This window comes from Bombus fervidus, chromosome 8, assembly GCF_041682495.2.
Source record: "Bombus fervidus isolate BK054 chromosome 8, iyBomFerv1, whole genome shotgun sequence".
NCBI lineage: Eukaryota > Metazoa > Arthropoda > Insecta > Hymenoptera > Apidae > Bombus > Bombus fervidus.
In genome coordinates this window covers 2,652,347-2,667,278 of record NC_091524.1, presented here as the reverse complement: position 1 = coordinate 2,667,278, position 14,932 = coordinate 2,652,347, and the positions used below count along the sequence as shown (strand labels likewise).

Genomic DNA, 14,932 nt, shown 5'->3' with positions numbered 1-14,932 from the left:
TTTTTATGTTAAATTAAATATTCTATCTAGTTCAAAGGGTTTAATAACACATTAACAATGAATTGAACTATATTCTTTTATTATTAATACTTATACCTAAATACAAATTATTATATTATGTTACAGTTTTAGTTTTGACAAACTAGTTTTGACAAAGGTTGAAAGATATATCATAATTTATTGCATTCTTCGATTTCTTAAAAATACATTATTTAAATGTATAATAAAATTGTACCTTTCCATATATGCAATCAATTAAGTCTTTATGTATCAGCATTTGTGATCTATTAGATGTAATTTGGCACACACAATTATTTCCATTCTATACACAAAACATTTTATATATTCATGAACTAATCAAATTTTACTATATAAATATTTAAAGAAAGCTTCAAAAATAATTTACTATGATATATCAAACATTACATACATAAATTTTGTCATAAAGTATAAAATAAAATTATTTAATTTGATCCAATATTGTGTCTTGTGGTCCTGTTTTATTTTAATATAGAGGGCAGTATTCCTTTGGTTCAGACACAAATTGTACAATTAAAGTGTTTTAACTATAAGCAAACTGAGTGCAGAACCTGATATCAATCCTATACCAAGGAAAGCTCCTATCATAATACATGCAATTTCCTTCTCTTGAGAATCTACAACCCTGTATAAAAATCCTTAGTATCAAACTAATAAAAATTTATTAAGTTAGTATATATAATAACTTACATGGGAGTTAAAATAAACGATAAATTACATAGATAGCCATTACTGATGGCAAATGCAATAGTCATTAAAATATAATAAAGATCATTATGAATATAAACAGGAAGATGATGTCGGGGCTGAGCATTACAAAATATAAAAGCTGGTACAAAGATGACTCTCATCAGACTTAAAAATACGACTTGCCATGGTTTATTTTTTGGCTAAAATATTAATTTAAATATTATTATAGTAACAAAAAAGTATATATTTTCAAATAGCGTTTATACATACCCATTGAAAAATGCCTGATAATATTCTTCCAATATAATCACCACAACTAAAAATGAGGTAGGTCACCACAGGTACAAAATAGATATCTATAAAACATAAAAAAGCTATAAAAATTTTATAATTATATAAAATTCAATTGCAAGACTTACCATTCCATACGTAACCTTTGCCTTTATACTGACTATCCACTAACACAGTAAGTGCGGGGTATACAGAAAAGGATATCAAAAATACTAGAAATACATTAATACCATAATGCCAAATTCTTTTAATAATACGCATATAAGATATTGTAGTGCCTTGCGAAAAAGTTACTTCTCCGGTTATTGAATAATCTGCTTCTACATTTTCAGACAATTTTTCTACCATATGATGTTTAAAGAATACCTATGGTAAAAAATAAATGATATCCATATGACATTATAATTTAAGTCTTCTCTTTGGTTCGTAATAGATTATTTTGTTATATATCTGTTTTTATCATAAGCCACTTATAAAACACCTGTATGATAAACATCATTATAGAATGCTGAATTACTTACTGCTTTTTCTAGAATTATATATGCAATCAAAGATAAGAACAGTATAACATCTCCAATTATAAAATAAACTAGACCTGAAAGTACAGGACTAGCACCAATCCAAAGAGAACATACTTCTGCTGTAGCAGTAATAATTCCTCCAAGAGCTTGTCCACTTGACATAGCTGTTATATACCTTGGAGAAAAGCGTCCAGCAATACCCATTAAACTCCCTCCAAAAATTGCACTTGCAGCTACAAGAACACAATATAATATCACTATTTTATCTAATTTAAATGTTGTAATACTCAATAATACTTCAAATTCTGGTGATATACCATTGACACATGCCACTGTGATCAAGGTAATTATTAAAAATGTTCCCTGCCCTAAAACCAAAGTTAGTATATTACTTTAAATGTAAAATATATAATTTTATTCTGAATATTATCTTTTTATTAAACTTACATTCGTCCGTATTTATTTTAACAAACATTGTTGTTAGAATAAAAAATAATAATATTGTGCATTGAGAGCCCACCATTCTTACTCTTAAGGGAATTCTGTTATTTTAATATTTTGTTATATAGTTTATATAGTTTAGTTATTAGTTATATAGTTTAAAATTTCTTTTAATTTATATATTGCACTAATTCCTTCTTATTATATAATTACAGTTTTATTTGACTTACCTTTTACTAATAAATGCATTTACAATTAAAAAAAATGTATTTGGTAGTGCACTTGCTACACTTATATATGATGTAAAACTAGCTTGGAGATCAGTTTTTTTTTCTAAATTTTCCATATGAGTGTAATTAATACCTTTTGTAGAATTTTTCTGTATCTCTCGAAATTTATACAACCAATAATCATCAGCTGTGATAAAAAAGCTCCAAGGAATTAATGTATTTATACCAAGTACATAAAAAACAATATATGCAAGATTATATCTGCAAAGTATAATTTCCAACATTATGTGAATTTTTTAAATACATATATGTACATATCCATACAGTAATAAATTATGTAGTCATAATAATGAATTAAATTATTTTAAACAATTTTTACTTATCACTCGGTTCATATTGATTTAGGAATGGTTTTTCATCTGGAACAGAAATATTTGGATCATCAGCTTCAGTTTCTAAATCATCTTCAAATTCACTGTCTGATACACCTCCTAGCAAAGGTCTTCTATTTATAGAATATGACATGGTCAAACTACAAATATTTAAAAAATTATTACATTGTTACAACATTTACAAAATTATAAACATTATGATGTACTATATATATAATATAATAATATAAATAAATAAATTTTATCATAAAGTTGCAATAAATATAATCATGTGCAATGAATATAACATTAATTAGACATAATTATATTTATATTTTGTACTTACAGTACTATATACAAAGCAGCAACAATGTTTCAACAAATTTTCTCTTGATAATTTATATACATTTAAAGCACTAGTTATTTACATGTTGATAAATAATCAAAGTAAATTTCTTTAAACGTTATCGAATTTAATAGATGTAAAAGCTTTCAATGACCATGTTTAGTAAACCACGTCTATGAAACGATTGACAATGTATATCCTCAGTACATTATTGTTTTACAGTCTCAAAAGACTTAATACCGTAGATATATATATATATATATATATACATAAGTTATTTCCTTGACCACCTGTAATTAAGCACAGATGTAAAAACCAAATACTGTGGCATTATAGTATTACATTAATCTCAATGTTCTTCTTTCACCATTACTTATTTGGTGTATAGACATAAAACAGCTGGTACATAATACAAATATGATATAAGGCATAAGGTATCAGTGTTAATGATATATTATTAAAACCAAAGAGTAGGGATACTCTTTGGTTAAAACTATGCGATGCATCATATGGGAACAAAATATAAATAAACTAGAACATTCTAAACTGGTAGTACTTATTTTACTGATTAAAACTGGTGTTTATATTGCTCATTGTATATGATAATTTAACTAATCAAATATAACGTTTTATTTTTATTTTTACTGATCGCGTACAGCACGTATATACATATATGTATATATATACATATCTGTACATACATATATAGATTCCACCATTGGTTAGACAAAAAGAAGAGGTTCAAGTCCAATGTTGTTCGAGTTTGCATACTGATGCGATGTAAAGACAGTTATGTAAAGTGTAAAGAAGTGTAGGTCAGTAGGTTTTATGTAGATTATACATCTGAAAAATTATATTCCACGGCTAATGTGCGTCAGCTTCATTATTTGTATCTATCAAATGTAGAACGTTTAGTAAATTTGATGGATAGTAAATGCGATATTTATTGTATTTCAGCTCGTAAACGTTTATATGATATGGACGTGTGATGACAGTATAGGAAACTGCAAAAATGTATTGTGCATTAGGAAGATGGTAAACAAGTTTACTTGATTAAATTCGTCAAAATATAATTAAATGATATCATATTTTTAGTATTTTAGTCGATTTAACAATCATCTTATAGTTTTTGCAGGAAAGATGCAGTAAGAGCTTTAAGTACGGGTGAAATATCCACTGCATTGCGACCTTTTTATTTTACCGTTCACCCTGATCTTTTTGGACAATATCCCACGCAAAGAGTGAGTATATTTTAATATAATAAGTTGAACAACTTATAAAAAGTAAATTTTGAAGGTAAGCGATTTAAAATCGTTTATACGTCGGCAACACAGTTCACTATTTGATTATAGTTAGAACTATTTATAGAACAAAGGAAGTGCAATAATTACTGCATACACGTGTATGCATGTATAAATACTTATGTATAAATAAATTCTTTATACTATGTGAAAATTTTCAATTTCTACTAAAAATGGTAATGTATTAAATATATAATATTTTTGCTTGTTTAAATGTTTCAGACAGTAAATGAAAATTCTTTAAAACAACTAAGTTCTATTATAGAAAGTTTACAACAGCAAAGACCAATAAGACCTATCACTTTACCATTTTATTTACGCTCAAAAAATGAAAAGGAACTCAAGGCTGGAAAATTTACTTTGGTACAGATACAGTTGAAAGAAAAGGATTTAAGACAAACTATACTTTCTATCTTGAAGACATGTGATTTGCCAACAACATTTGTAGATCAAATTGAAGAACAAAAGCCACCAGATAGTACAAAGTACAAGTCAAGATATTGGCAAAGAAAAGGAGTTGGAGAAGATATAGATTTCTCAGAACTAGAAGATGATCCTATTTATGCATCTATTTTAATGAAAAGAAAAATTAATTCAGAACCTGATGCTCTTAAGTACGTCTATTTTAATCTTTCATTTATGTAACTAAATTAATAAAAACTTGAAGCTAATTATGATTTTATAGGGCATATTTAGATAAGCACATTAATGAAGTACATGTGAAGTTAGAAGCATGTAGACCAATGAGAGAAGAAGTACAAAAGTTAGAAAAGATATTATGTTCTGAATTAGGTTTGAAAAATATTATATGGGACTGTGGATGGAACATAGCTCATTACAGGGGATGTTTATTAGCTTTTAAGGCATTAGCTGAACATCATCCTGAACCAATGGAAGTACTCAAAAATAGGACACTTGTCTTTGCCAATGATACAGGCATAAGTGTAGAGGGAAATGTTATGTTAAATTCAGGTGAAGTTAGACACAATTGGCTTGATGTAAGAATAAATTATTAAATTTATATAACATTTATAATATATTTCACTTTGCTAAATCAATATTTATTTTAACAGTTAATCAAGAACATTCAGAAGTATGATGTGGTATTATTTAGATTACCAGCTTTCGAAAAGGCAGTTTCACAAGTGCTTCTTGACATTAAAGTTGGTCGACGGTGCGTAATACAACACATTAATTGAGTGACGGTAAGGCTCAGGGTACTCTATATGTGCAGGAAATTCATGCCAAAAGTAATGGTTAGCCAGTATGAACGTCAACTTCGACAACTTACAACAACCCTCTCGGATTATCGAGGACGACGAAATTATCCGAAAATGTGGCCAACCGATTTATCTACTTATGAAATTGTAATTGAAGCGTTAGTATTACTTGCGTCTACCTATTTAACATCTAATATATATTTTCTTTCAGTTCATTTATAAGTATATATATTTAATAGTGACTTAATTTATTTGTAAGTATAATATAATATAAATTTAGGGTATACGTAAGAAGTGTGAGTAAATTAAATTTTATTTTCAGTGAAGCAGGTCCTTTAATGCTCTCTCCTACTGGACAGTTTATAGTTCCATCTTCATGTCCAAGTTTTCTTTTAGTAAACTTTATTACTGATAATTTAGAGGAAGCCACTAAAAGATTACATCATTACAATAAGTAAGATCGTGTGGTAATCTATCATAAAAAATTAATTCATTATTCTAAATATTACTTTTTGCAGCATAAAATATGTAGAGCGTGAACTACATGACAAAACAGTTCAGGAATTAGGATTGACTGTTTTAAATAAGGATGACAGTATAACTCCTGATTTGATGATACAATGCTGTGAACGCCTATTATTGCATAAAAGCATTTTAGCTCCTTTATTGAAAGGTGTTATGCTTTGGGTGACACATTATTACTCTGTCATGAGTGATGGTGTATTATGTATTCCATGGGACTGGAAACTTTGAGTTTCGGTGTAAAATATTTTCTAATGTCTTCTTGCCGTTTTTTATCTTCGTACCAATTAATAGAACAATGACAAAAAACTGAATAGTTGTTAATAATTATTATGTAGGTTATACATGTGATAAAAAAATCTTAGATTTACATAGGATAAAAAAACTAACTTAGGGAATTGCACAAAGCAAATAACTTTTGCATTATGCTTTGTAAAATACAATTAGCAATGCAAATAATTCATTGTACCTTATAAGCTATATTCTCGCATGTTAAACGTAATTATTATGTAACTAATCTTAATACATTGTACATGAATTTTTGAATTTGAGTAAATATAAAGAAGAAGATATTTTGTAAAATCATGCAATACGAATAATGCATGTAGAAAAATAAAGATTAGAAAATTTTTACATTAATGTTAAAATTTATTAAAATTCCTTCAATTCAATATCTCAATATTGTTAGAATTACAAAATCTCCCCTCTCTCTTCTCCGTCATAAACTTCATAATTATATTCAGACTTGCGCAGAAAATCTGACATCAATCATTAAGAAATAGAATATACATATGTTTGATTTATGGTGGGGCGAATGAGAGAGACCGACAGACGCCTTGCGATTTAGTATAAAACTATCATGATGGCCGTTACGTTAACATGACAAGAGATACGTCAAATGTGTTCCTGATTTCGTTGGTCCTTCATGTATACACAAACAATAAAAATGCCGGTCCAGAAAGATACAAATATCGTAAAAATCGCTGTTCAGATGACGGAACAAGTACCACAACTTATTGAATTTAATCAAAAACATCCACTTACTGCTATTATTCAGGTACTTACAAATTAAAAATTAATAATTTATTATATATAATATACATAAAAATTTTGTTAGTTTTTATTGATATTCTTTAAGAAAATTTTCCTAAAATTAAGTGTATATAAGATAAAGGCTTATGTAAAATGAGAATTATATATTTTATTTTTATTAGGAATTGTGTAATGGGTGGGGTCTTTCTGATCCTGAGTCATATTCATTACAATTTTCGGAGAGTAACAATCAAAATTATATCACAGAAAAAAATCGTAATGAAGTAAAAAATGGTAGTATTTTGAGATTAGAATTTTCCCCCTCTAAAACAGCCTGTGATATTCTAACCAAGCTCAATAATGGGACTATGGAAGAAAAAACTACTGCTTTGCAAAAATTGAGCACTCTTAGCACAGATATGACATTTGCATTAGAATTTATTAACAAGCAAGGATTAGCTTTAATTATATCACAGGTATTACAAATTTGTTTCTTTAGTTTAGTTATATTATTTTATACTTTATTATAATTTATAACATACATAGGTGGAAGGTGAAAAGTATAAGGGAAATGCACTTGCATATTCACTTCAATCATTTGTGGAGCTAATGGATCATGGAATTGTTTCATGGGATATACTAGAGACACCTTTTATTAATAAAGTAGCAAGCTATGTGAACAATCAAGCAGTAATTCAAGATACTAGTATTATTGAAGCTTCACTTAGCATTCTTGAAAATATAGTATTGAATTCATCAGGAAAATATGGACAAGTTGAAAAAGAAGTTACATTTCCTAATCTAGTGATGCATTTACAAAGTGCTCGTCCACAAATACAACAAAATGCAATAGCTCTAATAAATGCCTTATTTCTTAAGGCCGATTTATCTAAACGTAGAGCTGTTGCTGCAACTCTTCAATCTAAACAAGTTAGAAATGTATTTTTGACGAATATCATACAATCTACTGGTCAGGTATAAAATCGTCCTTTTTCTTATACTATACAGGATGTACAAAAAGTTAGGAAAATACTTTAGGAGCATATAGTACTCATCAAACCAAACAAAAAAAATCTTAATACACAACAGTTCAAAAATCATTAGTTTCTGAAATTACAAGGTGTTTTTGTCAGTAAGACATTAGCTTTACAGCATATGTTTAATATGTCTCCCATTCATTTCAACATTCACTTTACCACGTCTTCTCATAGGGACATGCATATGTTAAAAGATTCCTAGCATTTCTCTTATTTCTTGACAGTAGTCTTCAATTTGTTGTATCAACTCATTTGACAAAGCAATTGGTTTGTATTATACACTTAACATCTTGTAAATCCAAAACTAGTGATTTTTGGATCCACATTTATTAAGACCTTTTTACATGTACCCCGTATATGCATATAAATTTATGATACAATCAAATTTAATTATAGGTTGGTGCAGAAATGGCACACCAATTATATGTACTTCAAACGCTTATGTTAAGTTTGTGGGAACAGCGTATGATGACAAAAATGGATCCACAAGATCAAGATGCACATGATAAGATTAAAGAACTTCGAAGAATTGCTTTTGATACTGAAGGAGCTGTAGGTGGAGATATTACTGCTAGAAAACAGGGTCTTTTTGCTAAGGATTATAAAAAATTGGGTTTCAAATATGATATTAATCCTGCTCTTGATTTTACTGAAACTCCACCCGGCATGCTTGCTTTAGACTGTATGGTTTATTTTGCACGTAATCATACTGAAGCTTATACTAAAGTTGTTTTAGAAAACTCTTGCAGGGCAGATGAACATGAATGTCCTTTTGGTAGAACAAGCGTGGAGCTTGTCAAATTACTTTGTGAAGTAAGTACTTACATAAAACTTAACATAAGCCCTTAAAATAAATTAAATTCTCCATTGGATTTGATTAGGTTTTACGTATTGGAGAAGCACCTAGTGAACAGGGACAGTCATATCATCCTATGTTTTTTACACATGATCATCCTTTTGAAGAGTTCTATTGTGTATGCATAGTCCTTTTAAATAAGACTTGGAAAGAAATGAGAGCCACCACTGAAGATTTTGTAAAAGTATTTTCTGTTGTCAGAGAGCAAATTACTAGAGCACTTCAGTGTAAACCTACAGCATTGGATAAATTCAAAAATAAATTACAACAATTAACATATTCAACAATTACTAATTTATGGCAACAAGAAAGGACTAGCAGGGAAGAGTGGGAAAGTCATGCAAGACCCATAGTTGAGCTCAGAGAACAAATTACACCTGAAATCTTAGAACTTATTCAACAACAACGCTTAGGATTCTTAGTAGAAGGCACTAGATTTATGAAATATAGCGCTAGAGGACAGGTATTGGTCGTCATATATATCATAAAATATTAAATGAAATGAAATTTTTGTTGCTTTAACAAACATTATAATATATATAGAGAATCAAGGATAAGTTCTGGTACGTTCGACTTTCACCAAATCACAAAGTATTCCATTATGGTGACTGTGATGAAAAATCAGTACCAACAATAGATGAACTTCCTACAAAATTAGCTGTTGTTGAAATTCGTGCTTTACTGACTGGTAGAGATTGTCCCCATATGAAGGATTTGCAGCGACGGAAAACTACGCATCAGTTGGCATTTTCATTAATTTTAGATTCTGTAGAAGTCTCAAGTCTAGATTTCGTTGCTCCTGATGAACAAGTTTTTGATTATTGGACAGATGGCATTAATGCTTTACTTGGTACGTTGTAATGTTATTCTCGCCTTTAACTAACATTTCTTCGGATCCAAAAAGAGCATGTTTTATTTATAGGTAGTAGAATGACCAGTAAAGAGGCGGAAAATGATTTGGAGACATTATTATCCATGGACATTAAACTAAGACTTTTAGATACGGAAGGAATTGATATTCCCCAAGATCCGCCTGCTATTCCCGATCCTCCATCAAATTATGATTTTTGTTATGAATTAAAATAAGAATTTCGTCTTATATATATTCAGTAATTGTTACAATAATTTAACATAAGATATATTGATAAGGTAATGCTTAAATATTTATATATCAAAGAGAAAACTAATTATAAGCTATAACAAGCTATAATAAGCTATTCTAGACTATAATTTTTATACATACAACTAATTTTTAGCATCTTTTATTAATGTTGTTTGAACACAATACTTCTAATTATATACATAAATTTTTGATCATATAAACCGAAACTGATACTTTAATTAGGTACAAAAACGCAGTATATTTTACCAAAGATACATTTTACATGTACAAATTATATACATATAACATTTTTAAAATTATTTGTATATATCAAATTTATATTTACATGATAATATATCCCATCTTTTTTATCTAATGATTATAAGAGGATAAAAATATAATATTATGTATGATTCCTCTAATAAATTTTTATTTAAATTATTCCAATCATGACGAAACTTTGTTTAGAGAGAAAATGTAATATTTAAGGTATAGAAAATTCATAAATATAAATTAATAAATTATTTATTGTATCATTTCTTATTCAATATCATGAGTAAAAAGCTATAATATTAAAAGCAATAATCATCGAGATTATGTGCAGGTACATATGTGACAGTTGACATAATGTTAATTGCTTAATTAATAACATTTTCAATTTCTTAGAGGTGCAGTATTACCGAAATATAGTAATTGCAACTTATCATTATTTACATGATATCTTCTGAAAGTATCTGGTAGTTTTGTGGGTCATTTGCTTGATGATTTGGAGGACATAAAAAGAATTCTATAAAGTTAAGAACAGGACCTCTACTAAAGGGATTCAAATATCTTCCTTTTTTGTCTCGTAAATACGAGTACCGTTTATAATTAAACATTTCATTTGTTGTTAAATTCATACATGCATGTAAGACCTGTATAAAGAAAAGAAATCATTACAAATATAGATATTATGTATGACATTCGATGTTAAAACAGAGTAAATTTTGATATTTACTGAAGTACATGTCAAAATCCATCCAAGTCCACAGAATACTAATGCTTCTAATACACCCAATACATATAATAATTGGATTCCTTCAATTGCCATACAATAGCAAGCAAAATAAATAGTGAATGAACAATTTATTGCTACACACATAACAAAAAGAAAGAACCACATTCTGTAATAATAATTAGTTGGTTAATTATAGAAAATATTGAATTATAATTTTCTATGATTAAATATAAATTGTATTAGACATTACCTGTTTCTCAAACCTACACAGTTATATATAAACGGGCAGTGATGATCAAAATATGTAACACATCTGTTGCAGATTCTGCAATGCTTAGCTCTTAAAGGCCTAAAACATCTACAGCTATGACACAAACGTGACAATACAACATTTCTTTTTTTCCATTTATCAAAATATGGAATCTGAAAGTAAAAATCGTTTTATGTAAAGTGGCTATATAATATTTTATAATACATCATAGAATTATAGAATACTTGTTTAATTGCTCTATAGTAGGTTTCACTATTCTGGGGTACATAACCAGGATCTCTTCTGTTTGCTACAATCCATGAGATCCACATAACAATGTTCCAATAAATAAAACAATAGTGACTACCACGTAAAAGATTCCATGTTAATGGAATACATTTTAATAAATACATTGGATATCCCCATAAAAGGACGGATATCATAAATAATAATATAGGACCTTTACTGTTTCCTGCTCCACCAAATAATAATGCCCTTAAAGGAGAAACAAGAATAAATATCTCAATTGATAACATTTTCTTTTCACTTTACAAAAGGAAATTACAAACCAAAGTTCATTAATCGGTGGAATCCATCTAGCTCGCCGTTTCTGTTCAGCTTGTAGTATTCTTACAATTTCTGAATGTCTGTGACTTTTTGCCAATTGTAATGGTGTTTTACCATTTTTATCACGAGGTTCTAGCTCAATCTTGCTTTTTTCACATAATATTTTTACACAACTGACATTTCTAGAAAGACATGCTAAGTGTAGTGGAGTGGATCCAAAGTAATCTGGTTTTTGCAAATCTACTCCACTATACATAAGTAATCTTATTAATTCTGCATGACCTTTATATGCAGCCCAATGAAGTGCAGTATCTCCATTTATATCTGTTAAATGTCCTAGTGCACCAGATCCTAACAAAAATGCTGCTGTTGCAAATTTTCCAAACATACAAGCAGTCATGAGTGGTGTTAAGCCTTTAAAATCCGCTGCATTAACAGCAACGCCAGCCTGAAATCAAATGAAAACAATTTAAATGTAGATAAATAAATAATAAGCTATGAAACTGTTTATTTCATTTTAATACCTTTAACAATAGCTGAACTATTGCACTATGACCTTTTCGACAAGCCCAGTGTATCGGTCTTGGTCCTTGAGTCCCAAGACAAGAAAGATCAACTGGTCCATTTCGTTCTATTAAATATCTCATTACCTGTAATATGACAATAAACATAGTAGTTAAAGAAAAAGAAATTTATTCTTTTTGAATAAAATTAATTAACAAAAACTTACTTCAATATTTCCATCCAGAGCAGCCCAGTGGGCAGGAGTATATCCCCATTCGTCCCTTGCACTTAATATGCTTAAACCATTTTTTTCTACCAATTCATCAACTGCCCCAATCTCACTAAAAGAACTTTTTAATTATTTTGATCATCCTTGTATTTATTCACACAAATAACATTATATTTATAAAACTAATAGTGTGCACTGCATATACCCAGCTCTAAGAAGTTCAAATATTTGTTTTGTTTCATCAGATGGAGTTTGACCTGGTGCAGTTTCATCGGCATAAATATTATCATCAGGGCCATTTCTAGATCGTAATTCAGTGCCTTTAGGTGGTTCATGACTGTGATGAGTAGTGCTAGAAATTGGAGTATTTGGTAGATGCCCGACCATGTCGGGATCTGGACTTAATTCCCATACGGATCTAGCTGCACCAGGCCCTGTTACAGGGCTCACAGGATATACCTAAAATTAACATTAATTTTTATTATTAATTAAAATTTGAAATTTAAAAATGTTCAATTTATAATATAAAATCAAAAAATTTATAATTCCAGTCAAAACACAAGTTTAAATTTGGAGTTTTAAAAATTCCAATTTAAAAATATAATTTAAAATTTTAATTTCTTTTTTTAAGTCTTTAATATGTATCAAATTATTTTTTTATATTTCACAAAGTTCCAATTCTTCCATTATTGTATGTACGATATGCTTTATATGACAAAAACTTTAATCAAAACTTACTTTGCAAAACGTTGCGAGTTCCGGATTTACACGTTCGTGTTCGGAAGGTGTCCTAAAAGATGTGCCCTGTAGAGAGGATGTTCCACCTTCCGGAACGGTTAGTCACAAAGAAATATTTGGTCCAACCATGTTTTCTAATCTCCTTTTTGTTATACACCTTTTCTCTCAGCGCAACAAATTCTAGAACAATACGTTCTTCGTAATAGCACTATGTCAAGTTACGAACAGCAGTGTTCGCATTTCTAAATGGGACTATCGTTATATGATATTGCGCATTTAAATCAATACTTTGGTTGAATAAACGCCTGCGTACTAAAATTAGCAAAATCCTGAAATTTATGTTATGTATGGTACCTTTTATAATTTCGACATAAAAATATGCATTTTATTATGTTTTATAGAATCACCAAAATCAAAATGGCATTTCAAAAATTTGGTGAATGAAACTAATAATCTGTTATGATAAATGAAATATACATATATATAGTACATGTATAATGATGACATATATAATTATGTTACATGATAAATATAGTTGTTAGATATTATGTATATATAAATATTTAAATAGTCTACTTTTTAAATATTTCTGAAATTAAAAAAATATCGCTTTCCGAATTTGAATATGTATTATGATTATGAGCAGTGAGAAAATGAGAATGCTCGCGCTTTTGGTTGTTCCCGAACTGCACCATGCGGTCAAATGCTGAGTTTAAATGACGCTAGTATATACAAGAACCTATAAAATTAGGGATCTGCCCTGTTTGGTTGTACCTTGGCATACACGAGACTTATTGAGTTCCACGTTACAAGAACCTATTTAATTGTACGGTTATCCAAGATTATTTTTCTATCCACGATGGACAAACATGAGAATAATAAAATCACGCAATAATGAAAGTAATTGTAAGTTGCCTAAAGAAGAGAAATTAATCATTTACTATATTTTTTTTTGGCGAAGAAAAGAATATTCCCTTTCAAACGATTATGGATTACTGGAATGATGCAATAATTTTAATATTTCTCCATACACCATTTAGATTTAACATTAATCCATGGCACTTGGTACGTTAATTGTATTGGCATGAATATTTTTTCATCGTAGTATAAAATCACATATTCTTTTTCCTTAGTACGATGGTGTTCGTTAAGACGAATTGAGCGACTTTGCATATGAGGTCATTTATTGTTGTAAAATGTTATAAATGTCTTTTTGATAGTACTCATATGAATAGAGATAAATAGAGACGACATATATAAGTTTCTAATCTAGAAAACCATTGGTTCAAAAGTTTTGCGTTCTTAAAGTTTGATACCTTTAGCCTTTTTTTTTACGTGGAGGAAATCTTTATAGGTAGGTTCTCCCCCAGAGAACGCAAGGTAGTGCCCAATTTCTACCGGTTAAAACCTCTACGATGGTCATCCCGTGTGCCTAAGACCTATCGGTCATGGCGCCTGTGTCCTCCACCTCTCCACGACCCGCAGATCTGCTCGGGACGAGAGCTGCTTTCTAGCTCGGCCACCTCTTTCCGGAGCACTACCTGTTCGCAGGAGCAGGCGACCGCCCTCCGGTCCCTCATGCCTTTGTACTATTTCCAACCCTGCTTTATATGTGTCATCGCTTAAAAATATAGTAGGTAGTACATTT

The 14,932-nt window shown here is 29.4% G+C and overlaps 4 protein-coding genes across 11 annotated transcripts; 2 read left to right on the top strand and 2 right to left on the bottom strand.

Moving 5' to 3' along the window:
* Positions 1 to 62: 62 nt before the first annotated feature.
* On the bottom strand, positions 63 to 3,703 carry Ent1 (Equilibrative nucleoside transporter 1). Its single transcript, XM_072008898.1, has 10 exons — positions 3,631 to 3,703; positions 2,592 to 2,744; positions 2,213 to 2,473; positions 1,989 to 2,083; positions 1,859 to 1,909; positions 1,542 to 1,774; positions 1,149 to 1,386; positions 1,000 to 1,085; positions 730 to 929; positions 63 to 664 (listed from the first exon to the last, which is right to left on the bottom strand). The coding sequence occupies exons 1-10, from the start codon at positions 3,696 to 3,698 to the stop codon at positions 553 to 555; spliced, it is 1,497 nt and encodes a 498-aa protein (XP_071864999.1). The 5' UTR covers positions 3,699 to 3,703; the 3' UTR covers positions 63 to 552.
* Positions 3,605 to 6,605, top strand: LOC139990033 (T-cell activation inhibitor, mitochondrial). 6 transcript variants are annotated; one of them, XM_072008902.1, is made up of 9 exons: positions 3,605 to 3,744; positions 3,887 to 3,964; positions 4,065 to 4,170; positions 4,453 to 4,844; positions 4,916 to 5,228; positions 5,304 to 5,404; positions 5,447 to 5,608; positions 5,773 to 5,904; positions 5,969 to 6,605. In XM_072008902.1, exons 2-9 carry the CDS (start codon positions 3,942 to 3,944, stop codon positions 6,201 to 6,203), a joined length of 1,464 nt encoding a protein of 487 aa, XP_071865003.1. In that variant the 5' UTR covers positions 3,605 to 3,744; positions 3,887 to 3,941; the 3' UTR covers positions 6,204 to 6,605. The 6 variants fall into 6 exon arrangements, with proteins under 6 accessions (XP_071865003.1, XP_071865001.1, XP_071865005.1 ...); XM_072008900.1 differs by having other exon boundaries at positions 4,056 to 4,170; XM_072008904.1 differs by having other exon boundaries at positions 3,676 to 3,798.
* Positions 6,606 to 6,778: 173 nt separating this feature from the next.
* Positions 6,779 to 11,000, top strand: Ced-12 (engulfment and cell motility Ced-12). The gene is made up of 7 exons (XM_072008873.1): positions 6,779 to 7,029; positions 7,187 to 7,480; positions 7,551 to 7,979; positions 8,438 to 8,854; positions 8,923 to 9,360; positions 9,441 to 9,747; positions 9,820 to 11,000. The coding sequence occupies exons 1-7, from the start codon at positions 6,898 to 6,900 to the stop codon at positions 9,981 to 9,983; spliced, it is 2,181 nt and encodes a 726-aa protein (XP_071864974.1). The 5' UTR covers positions 6,779 to 6,897; the 3' UTR covers positions 9,984 to 11,000.
* Patsas (palmitoyltransferase Patsas) lies at positions 10,509 to 13,959 on the bottom strand. Of its 3 annotated transcripts, none has more exons than XM_072008881.1 (10): positions 13,861 to 13,959; positions 13,285 to 13,464; positions 12,752 to 13,005; positions 12,544 to 12,667; positions 12,338 to 12,463; positions 11,816 to 12,261; positions 11,492 to 11,741; positions 11,247 to 11,419; positions 10,997 to 11,162; positions 10,509 to 10,913 (listed from the first exon to the last, which is right to left on the bottom strand). In XM_072008881.1, exons 3-10 carry the CDS (start codon positions 12,931 to 12,933, stop codon positions 10,710 to 10,712), a joined length of 1,671 nt encoding a protein of 556 aa, XP_071864982.1. In that variant the 5' UTR covers positions 12,934 to 13,005; positions 13,285 to 13,464; positions 13,861 to 13,959; the 3' UTR covers positions 10,509 to 10,709. The 3 variants fall into 3 exon arrangements, with proteins under 3 accessions (XP_071864982.1, XP_071864981.1, XP_071864983.1); XM_072008880.1 differs by lacking the exon at positions 13,861 to 13,959 and adding an exon at positions 13,639 to 13,769; XM_072008882.1 differs by lacking the exon at positions 13,861 to 13,959 and having other exon boundaries at positions 12,544 to 12,658; positions 13,285 to 13,598.
* Positions 13,960 to 14,932: the final 973 nt, after the last annotated feature.

Coding starts and splice junctions, on each gene's coding strand:
- Ced-12 (XM_072008873.1), top strand. CDS start 6,898: ATGTATACACAAACAATAAAAATGCCGGTCCAGAAAGATACAAATATC. Junction 7,030..7,186: donor CACTTACTGCTATTATTCAG/GTACTTACAAAT, acceptor TATTTTTATTAG/GAATTGTGTAATGGGTGGGG. Junction 8,855..8,922: donor TTGTCAAATTACTTTGTGAA/GTAAGTACTTAC, acceptor GGATTTGATTAG/GTTTTACGTATTGGAGAAGC.
- Patsas (XM_072008881.1), bottom strand. CDS start 12,933: ATGGTCGGGCATCTACCAAATACTCCAATTTCTAGCACTACTCATCAC. Junction 12,668..12,751: donor TTTGAACTTCTTAGAGCTGG/GTATATGCAGTG, acceptor ATAATTAAAAAG/TTCTTTTAGTGAGATTGGGG. Junction 12,464..12,543: donor CTCTGGATGGAAATATTGAA/GTAAGTTTTTGT, acceptor GTCATATTACAG/GTAATGAGATATTTAATAGA.
- Ent1 (XM_072008898.1), bottom strand. CDS start 3,698: ATGCAAACTCGAACAACATTGGACTTGAACCTCTTCTTTTTGTCTAAC. Junction 2,084..2,212: donor AATGCATTTATTAGTAAAAG/GTAAGTCAAATA, acceptor TTAAAATAACAG/AATTCCCTTAAGAGTAAGAA. Junction 665..729: donor TCGTTTATTTTAACTCCCAT/GTAAGTTATTAT, acceptor ATTTTTATACAG/GGTTGTAGATTCTCAAGAGA.
- LOC139990033 (XM_072008900.1), top strand. CDS start 3,942: ATGTATTGTGCATTAGGAAGATG. Junction 5,405..5,446: donor GACATTAAAGTTGGTCGACG/GTGCGTAATACA, acceptor GGTAAGGCTCAG/GGTACTCTATATGTGCAGGA. Junction 5,609..5,772: donor TATGAAATTGTAATTGAAGC/GTTAGTATTACT, acceptor TTTTATTTTCAG/TGAAGCAGGTCCTTTAATGC.